Source organism: Pituophis catenifer, unplaced genomic scaffold (assembly GCF_029215685.1).
Source record: "Pituophis catenifer annectens isolate HBS135680 unplaced genomic scaffold, rPitCat1.0.hap2 SCAF_10, whole genome shotgun sequence".
Classification (NCBI taxonomy): Eukaryota; Metazoa; Chordata; class Lepidosauria; order Squamata; family Colubridae; genus Pituophis; species Pituophis catenifer.
Window position 1 is genome coordinate 25,990,282 of NW_027256890.1, and position 15,459 is coordinate 26,005,740.

The following is a 15,459-nucleotide window of genomic DNA, read 5'->3' on the forward strand; positions in this document are numbered from 1 at the left end:
TTTTATTTCAGACGATTTATTTGCTATTAGAGGAACAGGGAAGAAGCTCAAGGAATTACGTAAACCAACAGAAGAGAATATTTCCAGCTCAGGGTTGAAACTGTGGAGTCCTTTGGTGCTCTCTGAGCTTGGTGGGTTTTCTTGTGGGCTTTTCATAACCCAACTAGGTAACCTCATCCGTGCTAGAAGGGCGTGTGGGGTTTGCTCTTTCTATATAAAAGGGCTTGCCGCTATCAATTCTTGACAATCGAACAATAAACAGTCTAATCAAGGAACTAACAAGAAGAACATTTACAAGGAAAGCCACTAGTATATAAACAGAGAGTAAACCCCACACTCCTCCTAACACTGATGATGTTACCTAGGTGGGTCATGAAACGTCCGCAAGGAAAACAAGCTCAAAGTAACCAAGGACTCCATAATTATGTAAACACACACAACTCCCATCTCTTGTGCGCCCTCCTGAGCCGATTTCAAAACACCTCAAGGACCATCAACCTGTAGGAACCAACTGATGCTGTAGGGTGGGTTCCCACCAGGGTTAAGATCAGCAACAGACGGCTAAGATGGGCCTCACAGCTGGGAGACAATGTTGCTGGCCAGGCTGCAGGTCAGTCCCGTCCCGTCCTCTTCCACGTTGAGGGACTTCACCATGCTGTCTTCCACCACCATGGAGAACCTGGGGGGAAAAAAAAGGAGCGGAAAGAGGATGAAACTGGGAAAGAGATGGGAAGAAAAATAATCGGTGGAAAAGATAAGATCTGGCATTTTTTAAAAAAAAAAACTGGATTGAGAAGGTCTTATTTGGAGATACAGGAAGGAATCAAGGTAGAGTTGAGAAGATTCAACCAGGCTGTGTAGTAATAGCTTTTTTCATTGACCCTTTTGAAAGGTATGTAAATGTGGTTTACCTCTATTTGTCCGTCGATGGCTAGTTTTTTTTTTAAAAAAAAATTAATATAGGTAGTCCTCAATATACAACTTTGTTTAGTGACCATTCGAAGTTACAACAGCACTGAAAGAAGTGACTTATGACCATTTTTCACACTTATGACCTTTGTGGCCAACCTACAGTCACGTGATCAAAATATAGATATTTATGACAAGTCGCAGTGCGCCGGAGTCACATGACCCCCTTTTGCTACCTTCTGACAAGCCAAGTCAACGGGGAAGCCGGATTCACTTAGCAACCGTGTCGCTAACTGAACAACTGCAGCGATTCACTTAACCAACCCGGCAAGAAAGGTCGTAAAATGGGAGAAAACTCACTGAACAAACATCTCACTTAGCAAACAGAACTCCATTGTGGTTGTAGAGTTGGCAGTGGCCTAGAGGTGGAGTTCTTGCCTCACAATCAGGAGGCTGTGAGTTCGATCCTAGGTAGAGGCAGATATTTCTCTCTCTGGGCACAATGAGAATATTAATCTGCTGAACAAAACTCCGCTCTGGCAACAGGAAAGGCATCCGGCCAGTAAACACTGTTCCATTCAGTTGCCTAGGCTCCACCCCGCAAGGGTCTTTAAAAGGAGGTGATCATTGTGGTTGTAGCTCGAAGGATGCCTGTAAAGGTTTTGGAAGGGAAGGCATCCACATACACGTACACACAGACACACACAAAATGCAATTTCTAGCTCTCAGACCTTTTGGATCGGTTCGTCCCAAACAATTGTCGGAGAGAGTCCTTGTCAAGGAGAAGGTTCGTGGCCTGTGGGAAAAAGCAAAATTGGGGTTGACCTTCAGCGTCTGGGAGATTTGAGGCAGTTTGGTCTAGTGGTTAAAACACCAGATTTGAAAGCAGGAGATGATGAGTTCTAGTCCCGCGTTAGCCATGAATGCCAGCTGGAGGATTTTGGGGCCAGTCCAAATCCATAATCCCAGCACCTTGGGTCTCCCCTGTCCTAGTCCAGAGCCCGAACCCCCCCCCTCGCCAGATATTTCCGTACCTTCCCAAACGATCCCGTTGGATCAGCCAGCATCCGCACCTGCGAAGACAAGAAAACAAACAAAATCGCAATATGGAGCAAATCCTTAGCCTCTCTCCCAACCATGGTTTAGAGCCCCTTAGCTTTCTCTTCCGGGTGAGGGGGGGGGAAAAAAAGGCCGAATTATTTGCAGGAAAAGTTTTAAAGGCAAAAAGAAAACAGAAAAGGAAACACCCCAGTCCATTTGTCTGGGCACGATGATGGCACGCACCGGGCAAGTTTGGCTAAGGTTGGGGTTGTAGCTAAGGGGCAAACCACATACCGTGCAGCAATTTGAAAATCAAATTATTTTGCCCTTGGGAAAGGCGGGCCGAGAATTCATTCCTGTTTCAGTTGCTCAGAGGTGTTCTGGGAAATTCCCTCTGGAGCTCCAAGCAAGCAGCGACAAAAGCTGCCCCAATTATCCATTAAAATGTCTTTTCTCCCGGGGTTCGGTCTCTGCCCAACCCTCTCGGCTCATTAACTCACATTCTTTGCATTATGAGGCAACAAGAGAGGACTCGCTGGAGGGGGTCATAGAAGCCGTTTATGTCAAAAGAATAGAAGACTTGGTAGTACAGTGGTCTAAAGCACCCTGTTATTAAGACCAGCTGCCTGCAATTACTGCAGGTTCGAATCTCGCCAAGGCTCAAGGTTGACTCAGCCTTCCATCCTTTCTAAGGTAGGTAAATTGAGGACCCGGTTTGTGGGGGCAATAAGCTGACTTTGTATAAATATACAAAAGAATGAAGGCTATTGCTTAGCGCACTGTAAGCCGCCCTGAGTCTCCGGAGAAGGGCGGCATATAAATCAAATAAAAAAAAAAAAAATGATAACAAAAATGTATTTTTGTTATAGATGTATTTTAACTTGTAGTTTTGGATTTTAAATGTTAATAAAGGTGTGTGTATGTATATGTATATGTGTGTGTGTGTGTGTGTGTGTGTGTGTGTGTGTGTGTATGTATGTATATATGTATATATATATATATATATACACACATACACACACACACACACACACACACATCACGTTTCCTCCCTGAAGAGGTCAAGTATTTGTTTTCTTCTCTTCTCTTATCGTAGGCCCTTTATGAGGGTGTGGCTAACTGATGAGGACTAATTAGTCTGAAATAGATCTATATTTGTCTCCCAAAAGGCAGCAAACTGCTTGCTGTCTGTCTGTCTGATAAAGCCTAGAACTAGTGGATGTGATTTCACTGAGCTATGGCTGCATTTTGAAAATCTTGGTTTACGTAGGAAAATACCCGGCTTAGAAATTGGAATGGAATGGAATGGAATGGAATGGAATGGAATGGAATAGAATAGAATAGAATAGAATAGAATAGAATAGAATAGAATAGAATAGAATAGAATAGAATAGAATAGAATAGAATAGAATAAGAGAGTTGGAAGGGACCTTGGAGATCTTCTAGTCCAACCCCCTGCTTTGGCAGGAAACCCTACACCACTTCAGACAAATGGTGATCCAACCTCTTCTTAAAAACTTCCAGTGTTGGAGCATCCACAACTTCTGGAGGCAAGTTGTTCCACTGGTTAATCGTTCTAACTGTGAGGAAATTTCTCCTTAGGTCTAAGAACTAAGAACTTAGTTCTCTCTCAACAGAGGTGGAGGGATACGACGATCAGTCTACAACATGATCCTTTCAGCAGTTCCAAGAAAGCTCCACACCCCATTTGCCCCACTCAGGTGACCCTGAGGACACAGATAAACCTCCAAGTGGCCTCTAGGACCCCCTAAAAAGGATGCAAATGACTAGCCGTCTGCAAGGAGTATCAATCCTTCCGTTCCCCTCCATCCAGTCGGAGCTGAAGAAGGTGCTCGGATGGAAAGCGAAACGTCTTCGAAGAAAAAGCCAGTTGCCTTTGGGACAACCACGACCTGGATGACTGAGAATCTCCGCAGACGTTAAGAAGCAACGTTGGCTAGCTAAGAGCCTCCAGCTACAGAGACATGGCCCCCCTGTAGCTACTATTAGGAGAATATTCAGGTGTGGCTGCTCATCTTTGTATCCTGCTGGGCCTCTGAAGAGAGAGAGAGAGAGAGAGAGAGAGAGAGTGTGTGTAGGAGGTGAAAACAGGAAAAGAAAATACTTGACTCATAGATGCCCACTTCCGACAGAATTTCAGACTTACCGGGTGTTATTGAAAAGCAAAAAAAAAACACGACGTTAAAAGCTTTTGCTTCCAAGCACTCCGATTGGATGTGGTTATTTATTAGTTCTTGTTATTAGTTCTTCTCCCTGGCTTGGCAGCGGCTGTGGCATCGTCGACGGAGAGCGATGGACTTCATCTGATACCAGTAGGACGGGCGTATTTTGAGAAAGCATGCATGCTCCTTTCAAAACCGCAGACCCAACCTGGCGTCATGGTTATGGACCTTGGGGGAAACCGGGCGGAGAAACACTCACCGCCAAGGGAACGGTCAGATAAAGAGACAGCTGAGCCCTCCAATGGATAATGGAGAGGGAAAAAAAAGACTTAGCCGGGGACCCTCCCTAGTTTCCCAGGATGTAAAGGAGAAAGACCTTGGGAGATAGGGTGAAGAGATGCTGCTGAGGGAACAGTCAGATAAAGAGTCAGCCGAGCCCTCAGCTGCATAATGGATGGAGGAAGACTCAGAAAAGGACCCTCCCTAGTTTCTCAGTATGTAAAGGAGACAGCTGGAATGGTATGTGGGGAAGACCTTGGGAGAGGAGACTAAGATGCTGCCAAGGGAACAGTCAGATAAGAGACAGCTGAGCTTCATAATGGACAGGGCAAAAGATTCAGAAGGGACCCTCCCTAGTTTCCCAGGCTGTAAAGGAGGAAGTCTTAGGGAGACAGGCTAAGAGATGCTGCCCAGGGAACAGTCAGATAAGAGACAGCCGAGCCCTTGGCTGCATAATAGACAGGCTCAGAAGGGACCCTCCCTAGTTTCTTGAGCTATAAAGGAGATGGCTGTAATAGTGTGTGAGAAAGACTCCGAGGGATGGATGAAAAGATGCCAAGAGAAGGGTCAGATAAGAGACGGTTGAGCCCTCAGCTACATAATGGATGGATGAAGAAGTTCAGAAGGGACCCTCCCTAGACTGTCTTGGGATGTAAAGGAAGGGAAGGAGAATCTAGATCTATGAGAAGAGTTCAGAAGGGTGCAGGTATGTGGGAAAGACCTTGGGAGGCGAAGCAAAGAAACCCTACCCAGGAACAGTCGGATAAGAGACAACTTAGCCCTCAGATGTATAACAGGCAGGGCAAGAGGCTCAGAAGGGACCCTCCCTAGATTCTCTGGCTGTAAACGAGATGGTTGTAATACTAAGTATGTAATACAGGTAGTCCTCGACTTACAATGGTTCACTTTGCGACCATTCAAAGTTACAACGGCACTGAAAAAACCGACGTATGACCATTTTTCACACTTACAACCATTGCAGCATCCCCATGGTCACGTGATGCATGACAACTGATTTCACATTTACGACGGTTCCACTGCAACGATTCACTTAACGGTGGCCAGAAAGGACGTAAAATGGGACAAACCTCACTTTACAGCTGTTGGGCTGAATAATGGTCGTAAGTCGAGGGCTATCTGCATTGTACGATTGGTATTGGCAGAACCACGCAAAGCCAAAAAATCCGCAGGTTTTCCTCCCACCTCCAAGGTCATTCGCACATACCTTTATATCAACCTAAGGAAGGTGGCAGCAGAAAACTAACACAGTTGCAGTCGACGTCTCTGAAAAACATCAAGCCGATGAGGGGAGGGAAAAAAAAAACCCAGATATTTTTCATTCTCTCTGGCAAGATGAAGAATTATAATTTGGCAGCACTTTTTGTAGACTTGTGTTGGGTTCCTGCTCTGAGGGAAGGAAATAAATCTCGCTGCAAATAAATTCCAGAATGTGTACATAAAGAGAACAAAAAGAGAGGGTAGGTAGGTGGGCGGGCAGGTTGATATAAACTCAAGTTGCCAAGAAAGCATTTCTCTGAATCTTCCCATCTGTGACATCTGGCGACCGCACGATGAATTATGAATCATATTCGGTTATATAAAACTGAGGAACAAGAGGAATCTTGCATAATCTTGCAAAGAGCAAAATGAAATATGTCTGGTTGATTTAAGTATTTCCATTTTCAGGCTCCCTAGAATTTTCCCAGATGTTACTCACGCCTTCAAAACAAGGTGTGGCTCAAACTTGGCAACTTGAAGATGGGTGGAATTCAATTCCCAGAATCCCCCAGCCAGCTGCTTTAACATGGGTGGACTTCATCTCCCAGAATCCCCCAACTAGCATGCTTTAAGATGGGTGGATTTCAATTCCCAGAATTCCCCAGCCAGCATGCTTTAAGATGGGTGGAATTCAATTCCCAGAATCCCCCAACTAGCATGCTTTAAAATGGGTGGACTTCATCTCCCAAAATCCCCCAACTAGCATGCTTGAAGATGGGTGGACTTCAACTCCCAGAATTCCCCAGCCAGCCTGCTTTAAGATGGGTGGAATTCAATTCCCAGAATTCTCCAGTGTGCTTTAAGATGGGTGGACTTCATCTCCCAGAATCCCCCAACTAGCATGCTTGAAGATGGGTGGACTTCAACTCCCAGAATCCCCCAACTAGCATGCTTTAAAATGGGTGGACTTCATCTCCCAAAATCCCCCAACTAGCATGCTTGAAGATGGGTGGACTTCAACTCCCAGAATCCCCCAACTAGCATGCTTGAAGATGGGTGGACTTCAACTCCCAGAATCCCCCAACTAGCATGCTTGAAGATGGGTGGACTTCAACTCCCAGAATCCCCCAACTAGCATGCTTGAAGATGGGTGGACTTCAACTCCCAGAATTCCCCAGCCAGCCTGCTTTAAGAATGGTGAACTTTGATTCCCCAAACTCCCTAACCAGAATGCTTTAAGATTGCTGGATATTAACTCCCAGAATTCCCTAACCAGAATGCTTTGAGATGGGTGGACTTCAACTCCCAGAAATCCCCAGCATGCTGGCTGCAGAACTCCCAGAATTCTCAGCTAAGGAATTCTGGGAGTTGAAGTCCGCACCTCTTAAAATTCCCAAGGTTGAGAAACATTTGATGTACATTTTGTCCCCAATGCTTTGTGGCTTGGAAAAATTAAACGGGGGGGGGATCTCCTATCCTACCCCCCACCCCACCCTTTTTTTTTTACCTTTCCTTCGGCATGGTGAGCCTTTCCCCATTCGTTCATCACAAAGATATCGTTGACTGATAAGCAAGCAATGATCTCAACTCCTTTGCCCTTCAGTTGTCCAGCTTTCTCCACGTAGCCAGGTAGATGCGTCTGTCATCGGACACAAAACAAAAAAGAATTATAGATAATCCTCGACGTACGACCGCAATTCAGCCCAAAATTTGTCTTGCTAAGAGAGACAGCTGTCCAGTAAATTTTGCCCCGTTTTAACCACCGTTCTTGCCATCGTTGTTAACTGAATCACTACAGTTGCTAAGTTAGGAACATGGTTGCTAAGTAAATCTGGCTTCTCCGTTGACTTTGCCTGAAGGTCGTAAAAGGGGATCACATGACACACACACACTGCAACGTGTCGTAAATACCAGTCAGTCTGAATTTTGATCACGTGACCATGGAGACGTTGCAACGGTCGTTAAGTGTGAAAAATGGTCGTTAAGTCACTTTATTTCAATACCGTTGTCACTTCCCAGGCCACCACACGAACTGTCGTTAAGTCGAGGACTGCTTGTAAAGTTTCTTTATGCAGTGTCCTCTTTTGAGTATTACATAGCTGGAAACAAGATTCGGGTATTCCTCAAATTAATGACCCCAATTGGGACTGGAACGTCTATTGCTATGCAGTCGTTAAGCAGTTGTGCCCGGTTTTACAATCTTGTAACTTTCAACAGCCACTAAACAAAGCTGTTGTTAAGTCAAGGGCTACCGTTATGAAAGTCCTCAAAACTTTGAGTTTGATAGTGCTCTCTGTAACGGTAACGGTAACAAGTTGGAAGGGACCCAGGAGATCATGTAGTCCCACCCACCCCCTGCCTCCGACTTCAAATTTCCAATTCTGGAGGATTCTTAAAATAAGATTCTTACTCACTTTGGAACAACCGGGGGTGAAGGCACCCGGCACCCCAAAAAGAATGCCCTTTTTCCCCTTGAAGAGGCTGGACAGGTTCACTTTGTTGGAAGGGTCTCCTTCGTAGACCTCCACACTGGGCAGCTTGTCCCCAACCTGTCAAAAGAAAGCAGCGCCCTGACTTCAATTCCCAGAATTCCCCAGTCAGCATGCCTTGCCTGTCAGGTCGCATAAGGGGATCACATGACCTCCCTCCCCCCAGGACAACTTCTGTTCTGTTTATACTCTCTTCCTTTCTACAGCTGGTCCTGGACTTACGACCACAATTGAAGGCCCCCCTCCTCCTCAATTTATTTATTTAATTGACCAAACTAAGTAATAATTTTAATTAGCAATTTTATGATGTTTGTGTGTCTATATTTTTCTTGACTGTACACCGCCTTGAGTCCTACGGGAGAAAGGCGGTATAGAAATATAATAAATAAATAAATAAATAAATAATAAAAATTTATTAAGTGAAACATTTGTGAAGTGAGCCTTGCCCCATTTTACAATCGTTCTGGGCCACAATTGTTAAGGGAATCGCTTCCGTTGTTAAGTGAGCCACATGGTTGTTAAGCGAATCCGGCTTCCCCCGTCGGCTTTGCTCCTCAGAGGGTCGCAAAAAGGGATCACGTGACCCCCTTCCTCCCCTCCCACTACAACCGTCATAAATACGAGTCAGTTGCCAAGCGCCTGAATTTTGACCCTGGGGAACGCCGCAACGGTCGCTAACTGTGGAAAAAGTGTCGTAAGCCCCTTTTTTTTCAGCGCCGTTTGTAACTTCGGTCGTTTGTAAGCCGAGGACTTGCCTCTCTGTAAACGACAGGTTGCATTTTGAAATAGGTTGGGTTCGTGAGAACGGAATGTCAGTTGTTCTATGTCTTAATAGGTAAAGAAAGGAACAAAGCTACATGCTGGCTTAGCTCCGCCGAGTAGCCAACATACGTCAAGGTTTGCAAAACCCAGTTTATACAACATCCTAGCATTTCTTCAAATCAAGTATGGCATGCTTATCATTTAGCACTGAATCAGCACTCTTGTTTTTTTGGGGGGGGGTCCCTGCACCCAGCTGTTGACAGATGAGGAGAACCCCCCCCCCCCAAAAAGTGCAAATTGCACCATTAACAGTGTGTCCCTTTGAAGGGCTTCCTTGCACGGTGGGGGGGGGGAGGGGGGTGACTAAGACCAGTTCAAGGTCATTGCACCCAGCTGTTGGCACATCAGGAGGCGAACCCCCCCCACCCCCCCCCAAGCGTGCAAATGACACGATTAACCATCTCCTTTTGCACTGACCCCTTGCACGACGGTGACTTTGCAAAAGGAGGGAGGACTTTGCTTCCAAACCCTCTTTGGAGGTCATTGCACGGGGGGGGGAGGGGGGTGTTCTTGCACGCAGCTGTTTGCAAATCAAGCAACTCCCCCCCTTTCCTAAAAAAAAAAAAAGCGTGCAAATTGCCGATCAGCAAAAAAAATGCCCCTTTGCACGGATTGTTTGAATGATTATTATTTTTTTATTATTATTTTTGCACTCACCTTAAGGGCCGCCATGGCCGCGGCTCCCGAAGCAAAGGCCCGCCGGGTCCCCCCGCGATTTGCAAGCAGGGAAGCCGCCCCGGTTCCCCAACAGGCTCGCCCCAGCGCCCCCGTCCGGTTCCACCCCGTTGCCATGGAAATCCCGTGAGTGACGGCAGCCATGGCAACGCGCAACCTTTTGAAGTTTTTTGGGGCCGCTCTCTGGCGCCCGGGGCTTCCTTTGCGCGCGCGTCCTCCCCCCCCGCACCCGACCGTGCACGCGCCTCGAGGTTTTGCTTCCCGTGGGGTGGGTGGGTGGCTGGGAGGAAGAGAAAAGCTGAGGGATGCAATTATTTTATTGTATTATATTCTTAAACATGATTGATTGATTTATTTGCAAATAGATAGATAGATAGATAGATAGATAGATAGATAGATAGATAGATAGATAGATAGATAGATAGATAGATAGATAGATAGATAGATATAGATATAGATATTTTGCAAAAAATAATAATAATTGGGAATTGCAATAGATCAGGCTAGGCATTGCAATGCATCCGTTTTGGGAATTGCAATTATTTGGGATGTAAATAAATATAGAAATCGTTGCAAGCTTGGTCCCTTTTTTTTAAAAAAAAAAAAATTTAATGATGCTTCGCTCGGCATCTTGTCAAATCCTCCCATTCCTAGCCTTCGCAGGTACAGCCTGATGGGGCTTGTAGTCCAAGATCACTTAACAACCGGGTGACTAACTTAGCAACTGCAGCAAATGACTTTATTTTTTTTATTTTATTTTTTTATTATTTTTTTAAATTTGATTTACATGCCGCCCTTCTCCGGAGACTCAGGGCGGCTTACAATGTGCTCAGCAATAGCCTTCATTCTTTTGTATATTTTATACAAAGTCAGTTTATTGCCCCCACAATCTGGATCCTCAATTTACCTACCTTAGAAAGGATGGAAGGCTGAGTCAACCTTGAGCCTTGGCGAGATTCGAACCTGCAGTAATTGCAGGCATCTGGTCTTAATAACCAGCTTAATAACAGGGTGCCTTAGACCACTGTACTACCAAGGCTTAACCACTGTAGCAAGTAAAGTCCTAAACTGCGGGACAAACCCACTTAACAACTGCCTTGTCTTGGCAACAGAAATTATAGGGTCAGTTGTGGTTATAACTCGAGGACTTTCTATCGGACAAAAAAAAAAATTGGGCAAGATGTTTTTTCCAGACGGGTTTGCCCGCACATGTGGCTTTTTTTTTATTTTTCAGAATCCACTGGGCAAGTTTACTGGTAAGTTGGACCAATTTACTGGTCCAACCTACCTTTCAGGGTTGTTGTTGGTGAGAAAATAGGAGGAGGAAAGAGCATTATACACGGTACCTTGAGTTTTTTTTTTTAAATTTATTTCTATCCTGCCTTTATTATTTGTAGAAATAACTCAAGGCGGTGAACATGCAGTATATAGGGCCCCTTCTGCCTCCTCTTTTCCGTACAACAACCTTGTGAGGTGGATTTTTAAACGATTTTTTTTATTCTTAATTCTTAATTTTTTTATTTTATATCATTTATGTTGTCATGCGTGTCTTAGATAACGGATATAGATAGAAACATGGTTATTCATACATGAAATGGTGACAAATTTAAATTTTTTCAAAAAGTTTGTAGGTTGTAGTAGATTGGGCTGAGAGCGAGAATTGCTGGCCCAAAGTCCTTCTGCTGGGGAAAGGTAGTAGCCTCCGCACCCATCGCTGGTCCCGAATGCGAATCCTCCCGCTTTTCGCAAAAAAAAACCAAAAAACAACCCATTTAGGGCAGTGTTTCTCACCCTTGGAAGCTTGAAGATGGGTGGACTTCAACTCCCAGAATCCCCCAGCCAGCGCTGCTGGCTGGGGGATTGTGGGAGTTGAAGTCCACCCATCTTCAAGCTACCAAGGTTGAGAAACACTGATTTAGGGGCTTGGCAGCGCCCGGAACCATGTTTGCACGCGGGTCGCGTTTCCCGGGAGGACCCAAGCGAGCGTTGCACAAGTGCGCCGGAAGTGAGCGAAAAACCCAGCGGCGTTTGTTTACCCCCCAAACCGGAAGCGGTCCGTAAGGGATTTCTCCCCCCCCTTTTGCACGTGTCTTTTGCTCGCTCGGTGGACCGAAAAAAACATGAAACTCCTGACCCACAACATGCTCACTTCGCACGTGCGGGGCGTGCGGCCCGGTGGAGGGTTCCCCCTTCTCATAAAGGTAAGTGAGGATGGCAAAACGCCCCCCTCCCCCTCCCACCCACCCAACCCATGCTTCCCAGCAGGCTGTGGACTACATAGCCCATCATTTAAGGCCTGTTAGGGGCTGCACTCCGACTCCCATCCCCAGCCCAGTCAAACAATCCCTCCTCCCTCCCCTCCCCCGCCCCAGTTTTGCATTCTCCTGCTGCACTGGATGTTTTAGTTAATTGGCCTTAAATGTAATACTTTTAATAGTTTTTTTAAATTGAAATTGTGATATTTGTATTGTGTTTTTACCTGGCTGTACACCGCCCCGAGATAAAATTATCCTTATCCTTATCTTTACAACTCCCATCATCCCCAGCTTCCCCCCCCCCCCCGCCTCCTTTAAGGTTTCTGAGATTGAGCAGAAAGAAAGAAAGAAAGAAAAAAAGAGAGAGAGAAAGAGAGAGAGAAACCGAACTGGCTCTTTAAAGATGGGTCTGGTAGTCCTGAATCTGACATGGGAGGCTCCCAATTTAAAGCAAAGGAACTGTGCAGCATCCTGCTTTGTGATCCCATCATCCCCTGCCTGCCTGGCTGCTTGTTTGTTTGTTTATTTGGTTCGATTTCTATAGCCATTTCCCAAAAGCCATCAGTCTGCTTAATAACTAATTCCCACAACAGTCAAATAATTTACTAAGACTGTATTATTATTATTATTATTATTATTATTATTATTATTATTATTCTCTTCCTTCCTAGTATCTCTCTCTTCCCGCTTATGACTGTAACCCTGTTGCTTGTATCTTTCAATTTATATTGTTTTTATTTGTTTCCTGGTACGATTTGATAGTTTATTAGTGACCTTGACTATGACTAATGCACCAAGAAAAATTCCTTGTGTGTCCAATCACATTTGGCCAATAAAGAATTCTATTCTATTCTATTCTATTCTATTCTATTCTATTCTATTCTATTCTATTCTATTCTATTCTATTCTATTCTATTCTATTCTATTCAGTGTTTGTATCTTTTTATTCTTGATGAATGTATTTTATTCTCCTTATGTACTTACATTTTAGGTGCATATACAACTAAGACAAATTCCTTGTGTGTCCAATCACATTTGGCCAATAAAGAATTCTATTCTATTCTATTCTATTCTATTCTATTCTATTCTATTCTATTCTATTCTATTCTATTCTATTCTATTCTATTCTATTCTATTCTATTCTATTCTATTCTATTCTATTCTATTCTACTCTACTCTACTCTACTCTACTCTACTCTACTCTACTCTACTCTCTATTCTCTATTCTCTATTCTATTATCTACTTCTTATTCTATTGTATTATCTATTCTATTATTCTATTCTATTCTATTCTATTCTATTCTATTCTATTCTATTATTATCTTATCTATTTTATTATTTATTTTATTCTATTCTATTCTTTATTTTATTATCTACTTATTCTGTTCTATTCTCTATTAATTAATTGGACCATAATCCTTGTTTTTAGGATATCCTTAGACTGACCTTTCTTTGTTTTGTGCCCACAGGCTACGGAGGTGAAGGTGAACGATATCGATTTCAACCCAGAGTTCACGGCACGGATGGTGCCCAAAATTGAATGGGCAGCTCTGGTGGGCGCTGCCGAAAGTGTAAGTTCCTCGGCCGGTATTGGGGTGCAGAAGGAGAAAAGGGGCTCCAGCTCTTCCTTCTTCCTCTAGGCAGCTGGGGGTTATTAACCCTGTCTTGCATTTTTTTTCAAATGTGGGCATCTTTTTTATATTTCTTTTCTTGCAAGTTGCCCAGGGCACATGTGTATGGCAGGTTAGGGAAAGCCAGGTGGCCCTTGGAAGCTTATTGGTAGGAGACAATCACAGCCAGCGGTTGAAAATGACAGCTGATCTTCCTTCCTTTTCAGCTGGGTCACCGCTCCGACCTTCCTTCCGAGCTTATCCCCGACTACGAGAAAAATGAAGATTTTCTTCGGAAAGTCCATCATGTCTTGATGGAGGTTTGAAACCATTTCATTCTCCCTTAATTCACGGAACACATCCAGCCATGTCAGGAGAATCCCATTTGTCCCAAAACAGCAGCTTGTTCTTTTCCTTTCCTTTCCTCCCTCCCTTCCTTCCCTCTATTTCTTCCACCCTCTCACCTTCCTTCCTTTTCCTTCCTTTCCTTTCCTTTCCTTTTCTTCTTTCCTTTCTTCTCCTTTCTCCTTTTCTTTTCCTCTTTTTTCTATCTTCCTTCCTTCCTCCCTCCTTCCCTTCTTTCCTTTTCTATATATTCTTCCTTTCCTTTCTCCTTTCCTTTCTTTTTTCTCCCTTCCTTCCTCCCTCCCTCCTTTCCTTCTTTCCTTTTCTTTCCATTCCTCCTTTCCTTTCTTGTCTTCCTTTCTCCCTCCCTCCTTTCCTTCCCTTTTTTTTCTGTCTTCCTTCCTCCCTCCCTCTCCTTTCCTTTTTCCTTTCCTTTTTTCCTTCTCTTTCTATTCCTCCATTCCTCTTTTTCTGCCTTCCTTCCTCCCTCGCTCCCTCCTTTCCTTTTTCCTTTCCTTTCCTTCTTTCCTTTTCTTTCTATTCCTCCTGTCCTTTCCTCTTTTTCTGTCTCCGTTCCTTCTTTCCTCCTTTTCTTTCTTTCCTTTCTCCTTTCTTTATATCTTTTTTTCCTCCCTCCCTTCCTTCCCCACTGATTCCTTTTTTCATTGTTTAGGTGGAGGTGATCGAAGGTATTCTGAAATGTCCAGATACTGGACGGGAATTTCCCATTACTAAGGGCATACCGAACATGTTGCTGAGCGAAGACGAGACGTGAGCTGTTCTGCTATCAAACAGGCACTAGAAGGGGTCTGGGGGGATGGAGGAAAGAGAACTATTAACTTTCTTGCAACAGTTTTTGCATTATTGTTTGATTTGTGTTGTGTAAATAAATCTGAATGCTTAAATGCATACCTCACGAGGTTGGATTGGTGTTTTAGCAGATCTGTTTGGAAACTGACCTTGACTTAACGACTCATTTCTTCGGCAGCACCAGCAAAAAAAAAAAAGTCAAATGTAACAACGGATGCTAGGATGTGATTCGGGGTGGAATTCCATGCTTAAAAATGTTAATAAATATATGTTAATAAATAAATAAATAAATAAATAAATAAATAAATGTTAATAAAATAAATAAATAAAAATGCCGCGGTCAGAAAAAATGCTGCCCAGGACCAAAAAAATTTTTTTGACTCAAATGTAACAACGGATGCTAGAATGTGGTTCGGGGTGGAATTCCATGCTTAAAAATGTTATTATTAGCTGTTTTTAAAAATCGAGTGTTTTTGCTGCCCGAGGAAGAAAACGCGTGATGCCGGGGTCAGAAAAAAATCTGCCCAGGACCAAAAATTTTTTTTTGACTCAAATGTAACAACGGATGCTAGAATGTGGTTCGGGGTGGAATTCCATGCTTAAAAATGTTATTATTAGCTGTTTTCAAAAATCGAGTGTTTTTGCTCCCAGAGGAAGAAAACGCGTGATTCCGGGGTCAGAAAAAAATCTGCCCAGGACCAAAAATTTTTTTTTGACTCAAATGTAACAACAGATGCTAGAATGTGGTTCGGGGTGGAATTCCATGCTTAAAAATGTTATTATTAGCTGTTTTTAAAAATCGAGTGTTTTTGCTCCCAGAGGA

General features: G+C 43.9%; 2 protein-coding genes across 2 annotated transcripts; one reads left to right on the forward strand and one right to left on the reverse strand.

Moving 5' to 3' along the window:
* PRDX5 (peroxiredoxin 5) lies at positions 1-9,830 on the reverse strand. Its single transcript, XM_070950897.1, has 6 exons — positions 9,599-9,830; positions 8,045-8,179; positions 7,138-7,269; positions 1,944-1,982; positions 1,641-1,705; positions 1-679 (listed from the first exon to the last, which is right to left on the reverse strand). Exons 1-6 carry the CDS (start codon positions 9,758-9,760, stop codon positions 574-576), a joined length of 639 nt encoding a protein of 212 aa, XP_070806998.1. The 5' UTR covers positions 9,761-9,830; the 3' UTR covers positions 1-573.
* A 1,830-nt stretch (positions 9,831-11,660) lies between these two features.
* Positions 11,661-14,985, forward strand: TRMT112 (tRNA methyltransferase activator subunit 11-2). Its single transcript, XM_070950682.1, has 4 exons — positions 11,661-11,817; positions 13,341-13,442; positions 13,709-13,801; positions 14,500-14,985. Exons 1-4 carry the CDS (start codon positions 11,737-11,739, stop codon positions 14,599-14,601), a joined length of 378 nt encoding a protein of 125 aa, XP_070806783.1. The 5' UTR covers positions 11,661-11,736; the 3' UTR covers positions 14,602-14,985.
* Positions 14,986-15,459: the final 474 nt, after the last annotated feature.